The sequence below is a fragment of the Lissotriton vulgaris genome, chromosome 10, assembly GCF_964263255.1.
Source record: "Lissotriton vulgaris chromosome 10, aLisVul1.2, whole genome shotgun sequence".
Lineage (NCBI taxonomy): Eukaryota > Metazoa > Chordata > Amphibia > Caudata > Salamandridae > Lissotriton > Lissotriton vulgaris.
Window position 1 is genome coordinate 946664735 of NC_141698.1, and position 20141 is coordinate 946684875.

A 20141-nucleotide genomic window follows, 5' to 3' on the forward strand; every position below is an offset into this window, starting at 1 on the left:
AACCAAATCTACTTCTTTCGAGGGGATCTTTTGTTTCAGCCAATGAATTACTTTATTGTAGATTTCCATGACATCTTTTGAAGGGGCACCTGTAATAGTATCTCGAGCAGGCTCTTCTTTAGGCCAACTCACAGAAATTTTGCATTCTGTCCAAAGATCTGATGGGACAACAATGTCAAAGAATCCATCCAGATCAACCCACAGTACTTTTGACACCTTAATGAATCTGTCTACCTGATGATACCATTCCACAGGCTTTTCTCTCAGCCGAGGAAAATCGTTAGTAAATAGCAGGATGTCCTGCCTTGACCAAGGGACATGCACATATCCTCCACCAGCTATCTCCCTCATTGGAAATTCAGAAATTGTTTCTCCCCTGTCTCTTTTGTCTTGTTCTTTATTCTTTGACCATTTCATTCTCCATTTACCTAATTCACCTAGGGCCAGATGTAGGTGGCCGTTTGAGGCCATTTACCGAGCGGTAACGGACGATTTTGGCCGTTACTGATCGGTAAATGGGTGACAGGTCTGTAGGGGGCATTATTTTACCGGATTGGTAAAATTACAGATTCGGTAATTTTACCGAATCGGTAAAATAAAAATTCGGTATTTTTACCGATTCTGAGGGACCCAGATGTAGGTGGGACTCTTCAGAGTCCCAGAGGCCTTACCAAATCCGTATTTTACCATCAAATCCAATTTAATGGTAAAATACCGATTCCGGTGTGCATGCACATGTGTGCATGCACACCTAAGTCATGTGACAGGCAGACCTGCCCTTAGGGCATGTATTCCTGCCACATGGCACCCAAGCCTGTTTTGGGGGTGCCAGAGGGTGTCAAAGTGACACCCCCTGCACCCTTGTGAAAATCAGTATTTACTGATTCGGTAAATACTGAATCGGTAATGCCCATTCATTCCTATGGGCTTCAAAGCCCATAGGAATGAATGGGCATTACCGATTCGGTATTTACCGAATCGGTAAATACCGAATTCTTCCGAATCGGTATTCCAGCACATCTGGAATACCTACATATCCACCCCTTAGATTTACCGATTTTTAATTACCGAATCAGTAAAAATCGGTAAATCTATTTTACCTACATCTGGCCCCTAATCTTTTGAGAAAAGCTATCAATTCTCTAATATGAGTCATTCTCCCTGAAGTATTTAGACTATCAATATCTTTCTCCAAAAAATCCACTCTGTAGTGTTTCTGCAAATGTTTCTGTTTGCTTAAATCAATTTCTAATTCAGCAGCCATTTCTTCCAGTTGTTCATACCTGTTCTTCGTTTTCCATCGAATGCTCTTGCAAATGAAAAGAAGTTCATCATCCTGATACAATCTTAAATTGTCAGTACCAATTGTGCCAATTATTAATTCCTCTAGATCTGCTTTTAATTTTGCAACATCAAGCTTTTTAAATTCAGGGGCTTCTGAAGATAATGCATTTTGCGTTAAATCTATTTTATTCAAACTTCTTTCTAAAGAAGCAGAATCAGATTCTGCAACAGATGGTGTTTGACAACTTGTCAAGCTTTGATTAAAAGTAAAATTTGGCATCATGGATTTTTCCCTGTGTATTTCTGATAGCTCCGAATAAAATGTTTCAGCTACTTTTTGAATTTCTGCATTTAATGGAACTGTCAAAGCTGAATGTCTGTTTTCTCTCTGATCAAAAACTGGTACTACAGGACCAATTGTTACTGGTACTGTCACTGCTTCCATGCCTTCAGTTAATTGTTGAATTAAATCTTCCTTTGCTTTATTATAATTTGAAATTTCTGGAATATCAGGAAGTCTTTCTGGATTTCTCGGGAAATCATTTCTCTGTTCTGGAAATCTGTTTTCTCTAGGCGTACTAGAATTATTTATCGACCCTACCCTTTCAGGTAATTTTAAAAATCTGGGTGAACCTTCATCAGCTTCCCTAGGAGGTGCACTCGGAGAAGTTCCTGTAGATAGTGAATCTGCTTGATAAGGTCGCGGTTTGCGTTTAGAAGTATAAATATCTTCTAGAACTGCATCATCTAATTCTTCATCTAGTTTACTTTTCTTTTGAATATTCTTTTGACTTGGGTCTTCAGTAATCATTATTCTTACTGGGTACAGACCATCATACATGTCTGCTTTTCTCCAGCGTCTCACTTTATCCTCATGTGTTTCTCTATTTACAATAAATTTAGTATTTCTGGGTGGAGAACATTTACTTTCTCGTTCAAGTTCCATCATCTCAACCTCCCATTCAAATAAAGCTTCAAATTGTGTAGGTCTAGGCTTTGGCATGAGACCCATCATTTTTTCTCTCAGGTTTCTCAAAACTTTCATATTAAATGACCCATCTTCTGGCCATGCTAAAACGCCGTCATCTTTTGTATAATGCATCCAATTTTCAAACCAAATTACAGTATGGTAACCATATTCACCTTCCATATATGCTGCGGGTGTTTTATACTTATGAAGTAATTTTCCACCACGCGTTTCAATTTTCTTGTCGGGAGTAAATGCATTTTTTATTTTCTGAAACCATGTAAGCTTCTTTTCCTCTACACTGTACCAACTCATTTTTTTAAGAAAAATTGCTTATTCCAAAAAGTTCGTAATGTTTTCTTGATGTTCCGCTACTCTAGCCAATCCGTGTGTGAAAGACACCAACAAGCCAATCAGGTTAGGCTACGTCACCACCTTGTTAAACCATTAGAAATACTGTATTCAGAATAGACCAATCAACTATCAGCTCGTCACTGTCACGTGAACCAACCAGTGCGCTTTCTGTGACGTATGTTAGCCAATCACAGCGCGAACTGAATGGCGTACACTGCCGCTGCAGCTTCGCTGTGTGTACCACTCCGTAAACTCACCCCTCCTTCACAAAAACTTTTCACAGCACCATTTTAAAACGATATTTTCCAAAGAACTTCAGTTAGTAACTACATAAAAACAAACCATTTGTCTGTTTCGCTAAGAAAGGATAGTTTTAACAGTCGTTCAGAAAATCTTTCGTATGGAAATAGACAACGCTATTTTCTTCACAATTCATTCACGCATTCAAACAGGAAAATCTAATTATACAAACATGAAATCTTGGCAGGACTCTAACCAACCATAGAAATCCGGAATCGCTAGTAAGAATAGAGGACGCTTCCTTACCCTTCACTCAAGCTCAGATAACTCTACTACTCTTTTCACAGAAAGTTTTAAAACGGGCTCACAGGTCCCTATACTTAATGTTACGATTTCATAGACAATCCTCACTATACATTTAACCAGACACACCTAAGGTCCCTAAACTTGTGTTGAACGTCCGCAACACTTGTGATATATTCTAAATCACAAATTTTGAAACAGGACAAATGCACTGTGTAACTTCACTTGTCACACTACTCTTTCGTCGGCTAAACCAGGAATTTTCACACTGCAGGAAAAATCCTTTCGACTACATATAACAAGGGAACAAACTTTAACAACATGTTTTAGACATGGATCCTATGTAATTAGCATGTAACATGTCAGCTACCATAGTAACCGAACTCTGCTACCAAGGGAATTGATCCAGCGCCCCTATAGAAATTCTGTCTCGATCTATACCACTCTCTACCTAATACTCACCATTATATATAAAACTCACAAAAGGCCCATAGAAACCGAGACAGAAATTGAGCAACTGAATCTTGTGGCCTAATTAATCAAATCTATCTAATATTTATATACACAATATTTACAACTACAGTAAGTAACTTTTAACCTTGGTTTTAAGAACAGAACATTTAATTAAGCCATTTTGGCCAATGAATCAACTGATGATAACGACTAAATAAATCAAGACCAGCTTGACATTTTAAGTCTTTTTATTTAAAGTTAGAACATATCAAAGAATTCTTTATTAACTTTTATTTCAAAGCATAGGCATTTTTATTAGAATTAATTTCTTTTATTAGCATTTATTATGATATCGGCACATTAGTCTGGCATTTCAAAATTGCCCAAAATGCATAAACAAAGTAAACATTTTATTTAAGAATCCTAATTCCCTAAGTTAAGCTCTCTGACCTGAAAAGAAAAGATATTCAAATTAGTTCATCTTACGTGTCCCAAGAAATCGGACAGCACTTCGCCCTCAGGAACAAGACAGCGACGTTCCACTCAAGAGGCCAAGTTTTATACCTTTCAAACTCACTAATCTAAAATAAATGTTATATTTCAGACATTTCCAGCAATGCCATTGGATGACAAATGTCGGACCACATTAGGTCATATACTTTTGACCAAGTCCGGAGCACATCTAAAGCTCCATTGTTCATAGTTTCACCATCATCCAGCTTCCTCAGAAGTGCTACAAATAATATCAATTCATTGCCGCTTCCTCAGCGTGGCAGAAATCTTAAATCCTGTCACCGTCCTTGAACAGGACCATCAGAGCTCGCCTTTGCTTGTCATTGCACAGTAACATTTTTCTTTCAAAGAACACATCAACGTGGCAGAACTTTTCCACTTTGTCTTTCACTGTGCTCTGCTCTTTCACAACAGGTTTTTTGGTCACTCTCCTAAAGCAGTAGGCCTTAAGCCTTTCTCACGGGCTAGTTTTCAAACAAACACAAAACAATAATTAATTCAGGTAATGAAAGTCATTCTGTTACCCACCCACCATTGCTAATGTTAACCCATTTGTCTATGTTGCCTAGCAGAAAGCGAAAAGAAAAGCAGCGTTTTTAAATCTACCATTCTTGATAACGTCCAGCAGGATTCTCCATGTGTCTGAAAAAGATAAAAAGAGACAACATAGACAAAAGCACATATAAAATAAGCACATGCCATTAATAAATCAACCGCATTAATGTTAACAAAGACAATAGGACAAACAAAACAAAATTAGTTAATAATTTTAAAACAAACTTACAGATGCAACATTAAAGCACATAATGGTAACCCCGTGTATTGGTGTATGCGATTGTACTCTAGGTTGGTTTAGTAATACAAATCATGCAACAACTTATTAATATGAATAATCAAATTATGGAAGTTCAACTTCACAAGCCAGAATTAAATATATTTCTGTAACTCGCTCCATCACACTCAACAACATAGAGTTATGGGCAAGGGTCGAAATGTGGATAGAAAATTGAAACAGACATGGTTTTGGTTCTTCTGTAACTTTCGAATTTGACCCCAAAGATGTTATAAGATCTGTTAGAGATCTCCAGGACTTTGACGTCAGAGACTCTACGATAGGAGATAAGACATAGAAGAGTTGCAAGCTTAATGGAGAGGAATTTTCTACTCAGAAGGGAATTATCTGGCCAGGAATTGAAAAGGTCTAGGATTAACTTTACTTCCCAGAGGGATTCGTATTTGGGTTAGAAGGCCTTCTTCGGCGAATGCTTTTCATTACTCTGCAAACAATGGCATTTTTACCTACAGTTTTCCAATTGACGAGTATATGGCCAGCACAGATGGCCGATCTATAGCAATTGATAGTTCTATACCTTAAACCCTTAACAAATTGTTCGACCAGGAAGTTCACTACGTCAACGATAGGTGCCTGTAGGGAATCCAAGTTCCTTTCCAGGCACCAACGAACCCAGTATCTCCAAATGTTGTTATATCTGTAGTGAGTGCCTGGGGACCAAGACTCTCTGAAGAGAGTTGCAGCTGATGACGAAAGATCTGAGATTTCATTGGATCTCCTGACCCCCCTCCAAGCAAGAAGGTTAAACTCCCTGTTTCGATTAGGGGGTGAAAACCTCAGTTTACCTCTGTTAGGAGATTCTCTTGTGAAGGGATTAAGAAGGGGGGGTTGCAGGCAAGTTCCAGAGTGGTGGGGAACCATGCCTGAGAGTGCCAGAACTGAATTATCAGGACAAGGGAGCACTGGTCTTGTCTCACTTTCTGCAAGACTCTTTGGCTCATGGCAAAGTGAGGAAATGCGTATGTATTGACTCCTGACCGGGTTGGAGAAAAGCTTTTACTGCTAGGGCACCGGGATCGGGCATCTAGCTGAAATATTTCTCAAGTTGGAATGTTAGTCTGCTTGCAAAAAGGTCTATCTCTAATGGGCTGCAGATCTTGTTCAGGGTTCTGAAAATAAAAACATTGAGTTTCCTATCCCTGTGGTCTAACAGGAATCTGGAATTGTAATCGGCAGAGAAGTTTGTCTTCACGGGAAGGTATTCTGCATTGAGTGCAATTTTGTGCTCAGACAGAACATCCAAAGTCTCTTGGCTAGATTGAAGAGGCCGGCAGATTTGGTACCTCCCAGACGATTGATGTAAGCAACCGCAGACATATTGTCTATCTTTAAGATGACTGACCTCCCTTGGAGAGAATGTTTGAAGCTCATCAGGGCATAAAGGCCAGCTGTTAACTCCAAATAATTTATGTGGTGAGAAGATTCCTCTTGGGACCAGATCCCGCCCGTGTTCTGATTAAGAAGGCATGCACCCCAACCATGGAGGGACGTGTCTGAAACTAAGACAAATTTTTGCTTTAAGCCAAAGAATACTTTGCCATTCAATGTCTCTAGGTTGTCTAGCAACCAGGTTAGTTCCGATTGGGCTTTCTGGTCCAGGTTAATCCGATCTTCGTACCATAGACCAGATCTTAGGGCTCTTCCTTTTATCCTTTGCAGGACCCGATAATTTAGTGGGCCCGGAAAAATCGCATGAATAGAGGAGGAGAGAAGGCTGAGAAGTCTGGCTAGTTCCCTCAGGGGAAGGTCTTGTTGTCTCAAGGCGTGTCTTATCTCTTTCTTGATCTTTGTTATTGTGGCGGAAGGGAGAAGAAGGAGGCACTTGGAGGTATTCACAGTGAAGCAGAGGAACTCCAGAGATTTGGAGGGAGATGGGATATATTTTTCTTTGAAAGTATGAAAGATGGGTGTTTGCACAGCTATAAGTAATCTGATGTCCAAAAGTTGAGCAGTGAAGCGTGCGACCAGGGGTGGACGCTGTCTGGACCGGTCAGCGTGAGGTTTAAGGACTAATACAAAGCTACCCCTGTGCAGAGGTAGACCCCCTAGTGCACAGCATAAAAGAGACACACAGGTCTAATGATTTGAAGCAGCATTCACAAAAGTTCAATCCATATGTTTTACTGGTTCATCAAAATTCAGTGCGTATACATTAAATTCCATGTATCAAACATCGTGATCCGAATTCAAAAGAAGTTTGTCAACAACAGAATGAAGATCCGCAATTTATGAATCCCAATGCATTTCGGGCTAAACCAAAAGCCCTTCCTCAGGGGATCTCTCTACAAACAAAAGAAATAACCATCATCAAATCCAATTCAAATGTCATCAATGACCAGCATAAGCAACAATGTGCCATCTCACAAACAGACAAAGATAGAAACAAAGTGTGCTCAATAGAACAGCTAGATTACCCCAGGTACATGTAATCATGATAAGCAGTAAAAACACGAGTGTGAAAATGAACAAACAAGTGCACTCAAAGGATAAAAATCCCAAACACAGGAAAGGCTCGAAACAGCTACGAGACAACAGACTGTCAAACCCAGTGAGTCACCGTCCGAAAACGGAACGGTGATAAATCAAGTAACATGAGCGTGAGGAAAGATTAGCCAAGATCCCATTAGCCCGAGCGTTAAACGCCAGAATAGCCACCCTGTTATGTACGCGGTCGGAAAGACCGTCACAGTTGATTAAATGCCAATAAATGGGTCCCCCGGACAGAGGTACTTACAGTTAGTGTAAAACACAGACCCTGTAAAAGGAGCCGGATCACGAAAACAAACGTGCCGGCATAGTGAAGATTTAAGAAATGGCGTGTAAACATAGAAGATGGGCAACAGTAAAACAAAGTGTAAGCGCCATCTTGGAGTGGTGAAACAACACTCAATCGGTAAACAACAGGAAAAAAGACTCACAGTGATCAGTAAGGTGTGCCAGGGAGGACACAAAAGTGAAATATGAACAAAGTCCAAGGAAAAAACGTACATGAGTAAACAAAAAAATGTAAACGCACGATGTTCATAAGAATAAAGGACAGAAGTAGAGTAACACAAACGTAAACATCACAGATAACACAAAAATTCCATGCGGTCATTGAGCCCGTGCGGCTGCATGGTCGCCAAGTAACGAATCCAGAAATTTTCCCTCTTCAATAAAGTTTTTTTGTTCTCGTGTGTCACTGGAACTTGCTCAAGGATGAGATATTTCAATTGAGCAATAGAGTGATTTTGTTCCAAAAAGTGGGTGGCAACCGTAGATCTCATGTTCCCAGTCCTGATATTGCTCTTGTGTTCTAACAAGCGTGTCCTGATCTTTCGTTCAGTGTGTCCCACATAACACTTGCCACAGGGACACTTCAAGAGGTAGATGACATTCATGGAATTGCACGTGGCATTCACCTGTAATTTTATGGGGTACCCTTTCATGGGATGATTGACAACATTACCCTGAATACAATTGTGGCAGTTGCTGCAATTGTGACAAGGGCGCAGACCCTTGTAGACCACGGGTTGACTGGTGGATTTGGGTTTGCGTAGCATTTCCTTTAAGTTCCTGCCCCTTGTGTAGGCGAACATGGGTTGTTGAGCGAAGGCTCCCTGGAAATCTGGTTCCAGGCTCAATAATTCCCAGTGTTTGGAAATGATGTTTCTGAACTGTTGGCTGAGAACTGTATACTTGGATACCACCACCATACGGGAATTGGCAGGTTTAGTGCGAACCTGCAGGAGTTCGTCTCGAGTCATATTCCCACACCGGGTAAGTGCCTGTTGTAAAGTTTGAGGCGGATAGCCTCGAGCCTTGAACCTCTCAACCATATTGTCCATTTCAACCACACAGGTTTCTTCAGAAGTGACGATGCGTTTGACACGCATCAGTTGAGACAGAGGGAGGTTCTGTTTCAACCCCACTCGATGAAAGCTTTGGTAGTGTAACATGGAGTTCCGATCCGTGGGTTTACGGAAAATGGTAGTTGTTACTTGACCCTCTTGTCTTTCAACCTTGACATCAAGGAAATGAATGGTTGTCCTGTCAAAATTCCAGGTGAATTGTATGCGCTCACTGATGGTATTCCACGTATTCAAAAAATCCACAAGTGCTGGTTCAGTGCCTGACCATAACATAAAAATGTCATCTATGAATCTCAGGTAGAGTTTCCCACTGTCACTCCAAGCAGTTTGGTTCAGTATGTGTGTCTCCTCAAAAGACTTCATAAAGGTGTTGGCGTACGACGGCGCCGTACAATTGCCCATAGCCGTCCCGCAGAGCTGATGGAACCATTTGTCAGATACTGAGAAGTAACTATGGTATAAAGTAAAGACCAATAGTTCCATCAACAGTACCTGTAAGTCAGAATCAAGGTTGGAGTGGGAAAGTTCATGTTCAACCGCCATTAAACCCAGGTCATGGGGTATGGACGTGTATAACGAACACACGTCCACAGTACAAAGTATCAGTTCTTGATCTACAAGACTGCTGGTGGCTTGTTGCAGTTTAATCAAGAAGTCAGTGGTATCCCTGACGTAAGATCTCGTGTTCAATACAAATGGCTGTAGATACTTATCCAAAAACTTTCCGGTGTTTTCATGAATGCTGCCTCTGGTAGAGACAATCGGTCTCATGGGTGGTTTAGAGGGGTGCTTGTGCACCTTGGGTAACATGTACAACACGGGAGGTTTGGGGTTGATGGGTGTGAGATATCGACGTGCTCGGTCATTGATGGTGCCATTGTCAAAAGCTTGGTTGATGATTTTCATGAGTGTACCCAAAAACTCATTGGTGGGATCAGCAGGTAAAGGAGCATAAGTGTTGAGATCAGATGTGTGTATCTCAATCTGTTCAGTATAATATGTCGCATCCATAATCACAAGAGCGCCGCCCTTGTCAGCAGTTTGACAGACAATGGAGGAATTGTTGGCAATTTTCAATATCACATTTTTTTCAGCTCTGGTCAAGTTCTCACGTTTCACCTTGGATTGAAAAGGTAATTTGGCTATGTCACTTTTGACAAGATTTTCAAATGTGTCTATTATTTTGTGGCTCACTGGAGCCATAAAGGTACTGTGGGGACGTAGTCCTCTTAGCATGTCATCATCACGTGAAGGGGTAGTGACAACATTTTGAAAATAATGTCTCAAACGTACATTGCGCAAAAGTTTGAAGGTGCTCACTTCGAGTTCCAAAGTGTTGGTCTTTGTGGTGGGAACAAATGACTGGCCTTTTTGAAGCACACGAACTTCTTCCTCATCGAGCTGGGTAGATGAAATGTTGATCACCAAATTTTCATGATCATTCATCGGCGTCTGTTGCCTTTCTTCGGTTTCGTCTGCTCTTTTACGGCCTCTGCGGGTTTTGCCCCGCCGGGGTCGGTGTTTTGATCCTGGTCCAATTCTAAAAAATGAACCGCAGAGTTTGAGGTGCCAGGTTGTTGTGCTGTTTCCTCAGTGGTTGGCCTGGTCGTTTTGCGTGTTGTTGAGTCACCATCAGATGACGAAGTTTCGGTTGCAGAGTACGGATTATAAGGGCGATTAGGGCGTCGGCGGGCGTACGCTTCTGCCCAAGTGTACACCTCGCCGAGCTTATAATCAATGGTGTCTCTCTTATATTTCCGAAAAAAAAACAAAAAAACTTTATTGAAGAGGGAAAATTTCTGGATTCGTTACTTGGCGACCATGCAGCCGCACGGGCTCAATGACCGCATGGAATTTTTGTGTTATCTGTGATGTTTACGTTTGTGTTACTCTACTTCTGTCCTTTATTCTTATGAACATCGTGCGTTTACATTTTTTTGTTTACTCATGTACGTTTTTTCCTTGGACTTTGTTCATATTTCACTTTTGTGTCCTCCCTGGCACACCTTACTGATCACTGTGAGTCTTTTTTCCTGTTGTTTACCGATTGAGTGTTGTTTCACCACTCCAAGATGGCGCTTACACTTTGTTTTACTGTTGCCCATCTTCTATGTTTACACGCCATTTCTTAAATCTTCACTATGCCGGCACGTTTGTTTTCGTGATCCGGCTCCTTTTACAGGGTCTGTGTTTTACACTAACTGTAAGTACCTCTGTCCGGGGGACCCATTTATTGGCATTTAATCAACTGTGACGGTCTTTCCGACCGCGTACATAACAGGGTGGCTATTCTGGCGTTTAACGCTCGGGCTAATGGGATCTTGGCTAATCTTTCCTCACGCTCATGTTACTTGATTTATCACCGTTCCGTTTTCGGACGGTGACTCACTGGGTTTGACAGTCTGTTGTCTCGTAGCTGTTTCGAGCCTTTCCTGTGTTTGGGATTTTTATCCTTTGAGTGCACTTGTTTGTTCATTTTCACACTCGTGTTTTTACTGCTTATCATGATTACATGTACCTGGGGTAATCTAGCTGTTCTATTGAGCACACTTTGTTTCTATCTTTGTCTGTTTGTGAGATGGCACATTGTTGCTTATGCTGGTCATTGATGACATTTGAATTGGATTTGATGATGGTTATTTCTTTTGTTTGTAGAGAGATCCCCTGAGGAAGGGCTTTTGGTTTAGCCCGAAATGCATTGGGATTCATAAATTGCGGATCTTCATTCTGTTGTTGACAAACTTCTTTTGAATTCGGATCACGATGTTTGATACATGGAATTTAATGTATACGCACTGAATTTTGATGAACCAGTAAAACATATGGATTGAACTTTTGTGAATGCTGCTTCAAATCATTAGACCTGTGTGTCTCTTTTATGCTGTGCACTAGGGGGTCTACCTCTGCACAGGGGTAGCTTTGTATATATTTTTCTTTGTTTATAATGAATCCTAGACTCTCTAGGAGGTCCATTATGGTTTTCAGGTCTTGGAGTATTTGTGGAAGGTCCTGTGACTTTATCAAAATGTCGTCAAGATATATGATAAGGCAGATACCTCTTTCTCTTAGGAAAGAGGCAATTGTTCTCATGACCTTGGTAAAGCACCAAGTGGCAGAAGAAAGCCCGAAGGGGAGGGCTTGGAATTGATAAAGATGATTTTTCCACATAAATTGGAAGAAAGGTTGGTGGATTTGGGCCATAGGAATAGTGAAATAGGCGTCCTATGAATTCAGTTTGGCCAACCAGTCTCCTTCCAAAAGGAGGTATCTCAGGAGGTGGATACCCTCCATCTTGAAATGTCTGTAGACTAGATATTTGTTGAGTTGTTTTAAATTTATTACAGGTCTCCAGCCTTTCCCTTTTTTCTCTACGAGAAATAACGTACTTATAAATGTTAATGTGCATGAGGCAAGAGTCGGGCCTGCTCCTTGAAGTAAAACGGGAGAGCACAAACCAGTGGTGCCAGGCCGCTCACCCAGGGTTAATGCTCCTTCATTCTAATTCGACACATTTGTAGCTGCTGAATTGAGCAGGACAAGAGTTACATTAAAAGAGACAGAATCTTCTTTACTCAATCCTGGCCGCTGACTGCATGTGATTGGGCACTCTTATAACTCTTCATCTCCACAAAGATGTGGATTTCAGGACGTTGTTTAATCTGCATTGCATTTAAGATTACAACCATTAGCAATTGATGTTCAATGGAGTCCCAAAAGCAATTCTGACTTCTAGTATCAGTTAAATAATTATGATACATATCTCAAAGCAATACATATAAGTCTGAATGGTCATTGAACAAATTCTAATATATTTTCAGACTCTTAAGTGGATGGTACGAAAAAATGATAGTTCCTGTGTTCAAAATCCCCAACCACAAGCAACATGGGGAATGCTATCAAACAGAGCACGAGTGAAAAGCTGTAGATTCTTAATCCAACATCTACTTGACGTCCAGATGGCTCCACCTCATGGATATCATATGGTTGCATCATATTGCCTTTTAATATATTATATTTCTATTGCAGTTATTTATAAATTCCCAAACATTAATCTGAATCATGTTTAACTAACTATGAAATGTGAACTAAAATACTTGACACACTTCCACATAATTGTTCCGTCTCCATTTTCTTCTTACATTATCATCATCAAAAAATGTTCCAACCCTCACCATGCATGCACACTCCTCTCTGACCATTGTATTTTTGAAGGGCTTGACGGTTGTCATAACAAAACCTCTAGCTTTCTTCCCATGGTACACTATCAGAAGGCAATCCATTCAACTCTTCCATCTAATCACCGAAACTCATTGTGTCCCGTTTTTGCATCCGCCATGCTTCCAATCTCAGTAACTGTCTTTCAGTCCTGGCTATACGTATTTCATCAATAGTTCCCAAGATCTGGAAGCTAATCAGATTAAATTATACCTCTGTTCATCAAAGCACCTTGCACAAATGGTGAATTCTTAGATACTGTCTTAATATGACTGGCAAACTGTTAATCTTGTGTTTCACATTCTCCTAATTTGTGCTATGCACAGCAGTCCACAGGACACGTTATGCAGTGAAAGCAGTTTTTCATTTTGTTTGATCAGCTTCATAGCGGAGTGGAGAAGTGTGGCTCAGGGGTTAGAGGCGGCAGACCCGGAAGCTGAGATCGGTCCTGGACCAGGGTTCAATTCCCCGCCTCGACGGGGCTTGGGCTCAATAATTCCACAGACTCGATAATTCTCGCTCCGGTGCCTACTAGACTCACGGGTTCACACTCTGCGACTCTGGGCAATAGCTTGCTTAATCTCCACAACGGCCCCTCGCGGCGGGATGCCTGGCTTTCACCTTGTGTGGATACCCTGCCGGGGTTATCTCACAGGGGAATACCAGGACGGGTTCCCTAAGCAATCGCTTAGATGCCTGCGATGTGGGTGGTTTGCGCTATATAAATACATGTACATATAGAATGGATTTAGCCTTATGTGGCTTTGTTATATCACTTGATTGGATAATGTTATTGCAGTGGGTACAATGGAGACATGGGTATGTACTTGTTTTGGGAGTTTTCAGAAAGGTTTGTCAAAATTTGCCTACTATTGCTTTCATAGTTTCAAAAAAATTCTTGATATTATTGTATTTCCTGAAAGCAAACATGGGTTTATGTTGAGCTAAATGCTGCTACTCCTTATCATTGTGCAGTATTGCCCTGTTCTTAAACGTTATTTGTATGTCCACACCACTTGCTGTGTATCAACTTGCACTTATAATCTATGCAATATAGGGCGTCGACACATGAGTGTATAACATTTGAATGAATTTCCAACTACATTCTATTTTGAAGAGACACTCAAAAAGCGTTAACATTACTTCAATGCAGTCAACACATGTTGCATGAATTACTTGCTTATTTAGGACATTAGCTTGGCTGTTCTTGCAAGCCCTCTTACATTCTTGATCCCTCAATGTGCATAAACTGTGGTTAATATACTGCTGTGTACTTTTATTTTTAGGACCGGAGTCTGCATTCAGATAATTGTTGTTGTTAAAAGGGTGTCTACACCTTTTGCAGCCTTGCTCTCCTACAGCAAGATTTGTTTAATTGTTCTGGGTCGTTTTACATGTAACATGTTTTCATGAAGTTTAAATATTGAACGCTTTACAGAAAGGCTCCTGTTTAGTTTTAATGATTAATTGTTTTTGCTTGCATTTTTTGTATGCTTTTATTTAACTTACAATAAAACTGAAGAGAACTATCTTACATTCATAATTGAGGGAAACATTGGGAAGGAAAGGCACCAACAGTTATCCAAAGGCAGATAATGTTATCGCTTCAACATACCAGGGGCGGCCTTAAGCATGTGCAAGCTGTGCACCTGCACATGGCCACCAAACCCCAGGGGCCACCACACCAATATATATCCTTAATATAATAAGCCTCTGAGGATGGATACATATTTGCGTGGCGGCCCATGGCAGGGATTTGGTGGCCTCCGGCTCTGTTCCACTTCCAAACACCCTGAGCCCCCTCTTCACTGGCCTCCGCGCTCCGCCCCGCCCGGACCCCCTATTCCGGGGCCCCCCGACCTACGCTCCCTGCCCAGGGCCACTATGAGCCTAGAGCCGCCCCTGAACATACCCTCTTTGTAGAGAACTTGAATGAATTTAAGTAGGAGTCACACATTGTTCTTTGATGTATATTGGCTTTTAAAATGATACATCTCTTCATCCAGTTGTATTCAATTGAAACAAGGTCGTAAAGATAAACCTGTTCTGTTTTACTCAAATAAGGCCAGCTTTAATTTTCCTTCAAATGATGGCAGATACCTACACTATGTTCAGTGTTGCATGTTATTTAACAGCTGCATTCAGATCAAGGAAGAAAAGATTACCTAAGAAAGCCTTATCTTAATTCAAACTTGGCTTTTAAAGGAGAATTTTTAACAATTGTAATAATTTTTTAACTTTTGTAACTTTTTTGGTGAAATGAAATTAACATGTTGAAATTTAGTAATCAGATCAATTGATGTTTTAAATTGTATTTGTATATTGTCCTTTTATGATTTTAACAAAAATCGAATAAAGAGTATTTTGACTGATAAACCTGTTCTTTTTTTAAACAATTTCCATAATACACTGCATTTCACACGTTTCTGCAACATTGTGTACAGCAAGATAATACATGTGTTTTTGTAAATATACATGGATTTTGGTTACATCTGGAGATTTCTTTGTAGTAATCTGTAACTATTAAAATTGCTTATTTATAGATCACTGCCTACAACAGACGGACATTTGAGACAGCAAGGCATAATTTGATCATTAACATTATGTCTACAGAAGGTATGTGATTGAATGCCCATTCCAGCTCTGTTTTAATGTGCGTTGTTTATGTTTCAGATTACTTAAAAATATATTCTTAGTGTTGCAATGGCAGCGAAATAGGCAAAATATGAATCTTTCTTCTTAAGAAGTGAAATACCCATTTGCCAACTAAATCCACAAACCTTCTCACCCCTCACATTGCCCACATCCATTCTCCATATCCTACACATACCTGCTCTGCTGATAGCCAATGTTAGGAATACGATGACTATCTAAGGGTCACAATAGGTTATCTTAAAGCTAAGAGTGTTAAAATATGCCGTCACAAATATTTGTTGTTGTGGCCCTAAACAGGGCATTTAAATTTACTGTATTTAGGCAATCGCCATAATTTACCAGGTAGATGTATTTCACATGTTGAAGCACCCTTACCTCCCAAACATTCTGCAATTAACATCAAGTGCATTTTAGTTTGGGTGACTAATGTATGTCCAAATAAACCTTAGCTAATTCCTAAGGGATTGTGTTCCAGTTATATGCCTAATCTTTCTAAATCATTTTTTCAGACTACAAAATATGGGTGCAACTCCACAATATGAAAGGGGCTATCCTGCACTTTCTGTACAGAAATTGGTATTGAGTTTCGTTCACGTAAGCTTATGAAACAGCTGTGTGTTCCCTTCCACTCACCACCGCGATTTATCATCTAAACTCTTCACCCAACGTATTCATCTAATTCCATGCAGCGAGACAGAAGATGAAAAAGGATTATAGGATTTTCTCAAATAGGGTAAACGGCATACTGTCAACAACCTTATTACCATTTCTGATGCCCTCTGACTCAATTGAAAGTATTCTAGTGTTTTCAAATATTGTGCTACATTCTTGAATGCATGTATAATGCCCTTAACAAACCAACTGGACAAATGTTTACATTTGTCGTTCTTCCGAATAGGCCCGGTTGGTCATAGCCAAAGGAAAATTGGAGTTGCCTTATGCTGAATTCATAAAGAAGGTAACATAGTGATGCCTGATTTCAGCACTCATCAATATATTCAGTACTAAGTAAGTGACATGGATTACATACACAAATAATGATGTTTCTGCCTTTAAGAGCTATAAAACACCCTAATAAGCTCTTGCAGACCCTGCTTTGTCAATGCTCCACCAATATTTGAAGGAGATTCTGTTGTCTGACAAAGGAGCCTGCCCCCCTTTACTCTCCATTAGGGCGATAGAGAACCTCCCTAAAGTACATACCTACAGATCCCCTAATATCATTTTCGACAGAGTTCAATGATGAAAGGGCCAGTGTGAGTGGATAATACTCCTATTGACCATGCATGACTTGAATGCACAATTAAGCTCACAGCATTAGGAAGGTGCAGTTTTACTTTCACAGTCTTCATAGTGAGAGTTGGCATGACACCTATAGAAGTGTAGAGTTAAAGATAAAGTGAGATGGAGGCACAGCGGATCTAGTCATTTCAATTGGAGTATTCATTGATACACTGGATGACATTACAAGTTTGGTCATTTACACAGAACAAAAATTACGGAAATTACCCAAGATTTCTGAACAATGAACCAAAAAAGTTGGTTTATATGCATGTGAGAGTGTAATACTGAATGAGTGCAGATGAAACATTAAATAATCACAAAGATAAAAATGTATGGTGAACTTTGAAGAAGCCACACCTACAGGGATTCAATTGGGTCCTAAAGAAAGTTGGGTGACAACTTTGGCATATAAAAAACCGTCTAAAATATGTCGACCCTATTAGATGTGGGAGGAATAATATACTCCTATCACATCTGAAATTATTTGTTAATAAAGCGTAGGGCACCTAGCAAAAATTTAGAAACAAGGGACATGAAGGCTATTTTAGTCATTTTAAAAAAAATTGAACTCCAAATAAAAACAAAAAACGAAAGCTCCCCTTTCACCTAGTAGAGGTTAAGGGTCGAGCATGTCCGATTGTAGTTGAAAATCGGGCCAGAACTTAAGGATGAAACATGCCACACAAAGTTGCATGGGCGAGCGTTCTAGTAAAATAAAAGGGATTATCATTTATAGATAAGTAGAAATAGAGATTCCAGATATCATCAAAGATCCTTTTCTACTTGAAAAAGTATATTTCTTTCCTTGGGAAGACCAGATGCCTCTCCATTAGGGTTACTTGCCACTCCCCTCTTTTTGATTTGATATGGGGTTGGAGGCTCTTCATATGGATGTGACTGTTCCTGCTATCTTCTTATTACAGAAGGTTTAAAGTTATGTATTGGTAATCTGAGCATCCTTCAGGTTGTCAGATTTAGCTGTCTACCAGAGAGCTCAAGTCATAACAAAAACAGAGAAATATACAAGAGCATACAGAAAACAATATTAATAACATTTGTAACCGCTGAGAAAAACAAAAAACGCATAAGAGAAATGTTTGAATTAATCACATACTTTGCTTATTACTCTGGGCCACATTCCAAAACATTTTCTTATGTATGCTCACTATGCCAATACAGAGACAGTCTAAACGTATGGAAATTAGTATTTCGCCTTATCTAATAGGAATAGCTCACCCAAACTGTTGAGTTACATCCCTTCTGGATCGGAATACAAGCTACCCCAAACTAATTACGACTGGGGGTTCTTCATGCAGGCACAGCTTGAATCTTGCGGCACAGCGAGCACATGACACGCATCTGTATAAACCCCTTACACTTAGGGTATCTCATTGAAGAAAAAGAGACTTGGCAAAACTAATAGGTCTGGCCTTAAAATACTAACTCATGCAAACAAATGTACAATATGCATACTTGGTTGCCTGTATTTGTATCCATAAGCAAATTAGAGCAAGAGGAGTTAGCTTTGCCAGCGTTTGCTTTTCCAGTGGACTCTGACCAGCTAATGTTAAATCTCAGAATCTAAGCAAGTAAATAATGTATTTCTTCTTTTTGTTTGATTTACACTTTTCCTTTTAATGGGAATTTATTTTAAGAGATTACTAGCCTATTTTACCTTGTTTTTTAGTTATGAAAAACGTAGTAGATTTCTGACAATTTTCGAGCGTTTATCAAGGTAGGTAAATAAAGAGCCTAAGATAACTCACAAAGGTGAGGGAAACTCCCAGGTACAGAGCCAAATGACAATTACAAGAAGCAGACGAGAGAGGTAGTATTCTTCAATGATTTTGTGAGTGAATATGTCAACCTGCCAAAGTGTTCATTCAGGATCTGTCACTGAATCAAAACCTTGCAAAAGATATTGCCCTAATGTCAGATGTCAGTGCTCTCCTGCTCACACTGGCTCAGTCCCTTTGACATTTCCAATCCCTCTCCCCAACACCGCAAACCAAGTTACACCTGGCTTCTTCATGTCCGCTCTTAACTTTTAAGATGTCTCAGACATCTCAGCCGGAAGTTCCAGGCTCTGGTTCCACCACAAGGAGGGTTAGGCTGGCAGGGAATGTTTGTAGCACAAGAAAAATAAATTACAGTCCATGGGAACATGACAGCAGTAGTTCTGCAGTGTGTGAGTTGAAGAGAAGAGAAACGAGACTGGGCCAGTAGCAGACCTAGACATGAGCATATTCGAGGCAGAGTAAACCTGGGACTTGCTGGTGTTAGTCAAGGGCAAGAGTGTGGGAAGAAAAAGAGACCCGATAGCGTCTTCATATCAATTCAGGTTAGATTGCAAGTCATGTACTCCTACCCTGCTCTTGGGTGCATTGGGTTGTGGGTATGGTGTTGATATAAATCAGTGCTCAGCTAAGCAAAATTGATATTTATAAGGTAAACAGGAAGGAAATTGAAAGGTTTCCTTTAATTTATAGTGGAGAAAAACTAACTAAAATACAAAGTGTGAATCACCAGTGATAAAGGCTGAATTGCTGTATGTAGGAAAGGCATAAAATTAGGGGTGTCCTATATAAGATTGATTCAGAAAAGGGGGTGGTGATGAACAGAGTGTCTGAATTAAGCAGACCACTCTTACCCAGTCCAAAGATCAGGGCTTGATCCATCACCGTTATTTAGCTCACTGCACCATCCCAGCTCAGAACCTGGCTATATGCAAATTAGTCTGTCCCTGGCCCAGTGCATTATGGGAACAGGGCAGACCAAACTACCAAGCCAATTCTTCACCAGAAAGGAGACAAGCTTCCGGGGAACGGTTTCTGGCATTTCAGCCGTCGTCGGCCCGGCTTGCTTGAATCCTGATGGTGCAGTGAGCAAGGGACTCATGTCTGAGTATACCCTGCCACACCTATAGTGGCCAAAAACGATTCAGAAAAGGGGGTGGTGATGAACAGAGTGTATGAATAAAGCAGACCACTCTTACCCAGTCCAAAGATCAGGGCTTGATCCATCACCATTATTTAGCTCACTGCACCATCCCAGCTCAGAACCTGGCTGTATGCAAATTAGTCTGTCCCTGGCCCAGTGCATCATGGGAACAGGGCAGACCAAACTACTAAGCCAATTCTTCACCAGAAAGGAGACAAGCTTCCGGGGA

General features: G+C 40.4%; 1 protein-coding gene across 8 annotated transcripts in view; it reads left to right on the forward strand.

The window, feature by feature from the left end:
• Positions 1–20141, forward strand: part of SGCE (sarcoglycan epsilon) — a 255774-nt gene that overhangs the window by 123290 nt on the left and 112343 nt on the right. For all 8 annotated transcript variants that reach the window (XM_086941944.1, XM_086941946.1, XM_086941945.1 and 5 more), the window contains one exon: positions 15577–15649. In XM_086941944.1, coding sequence (XP_086798070.1) covers positions 15577–15649 — 73 coding nt within the window. The remainder of the gene's footprint in view (positions 1–15576; positions 15650–20141) is intronic.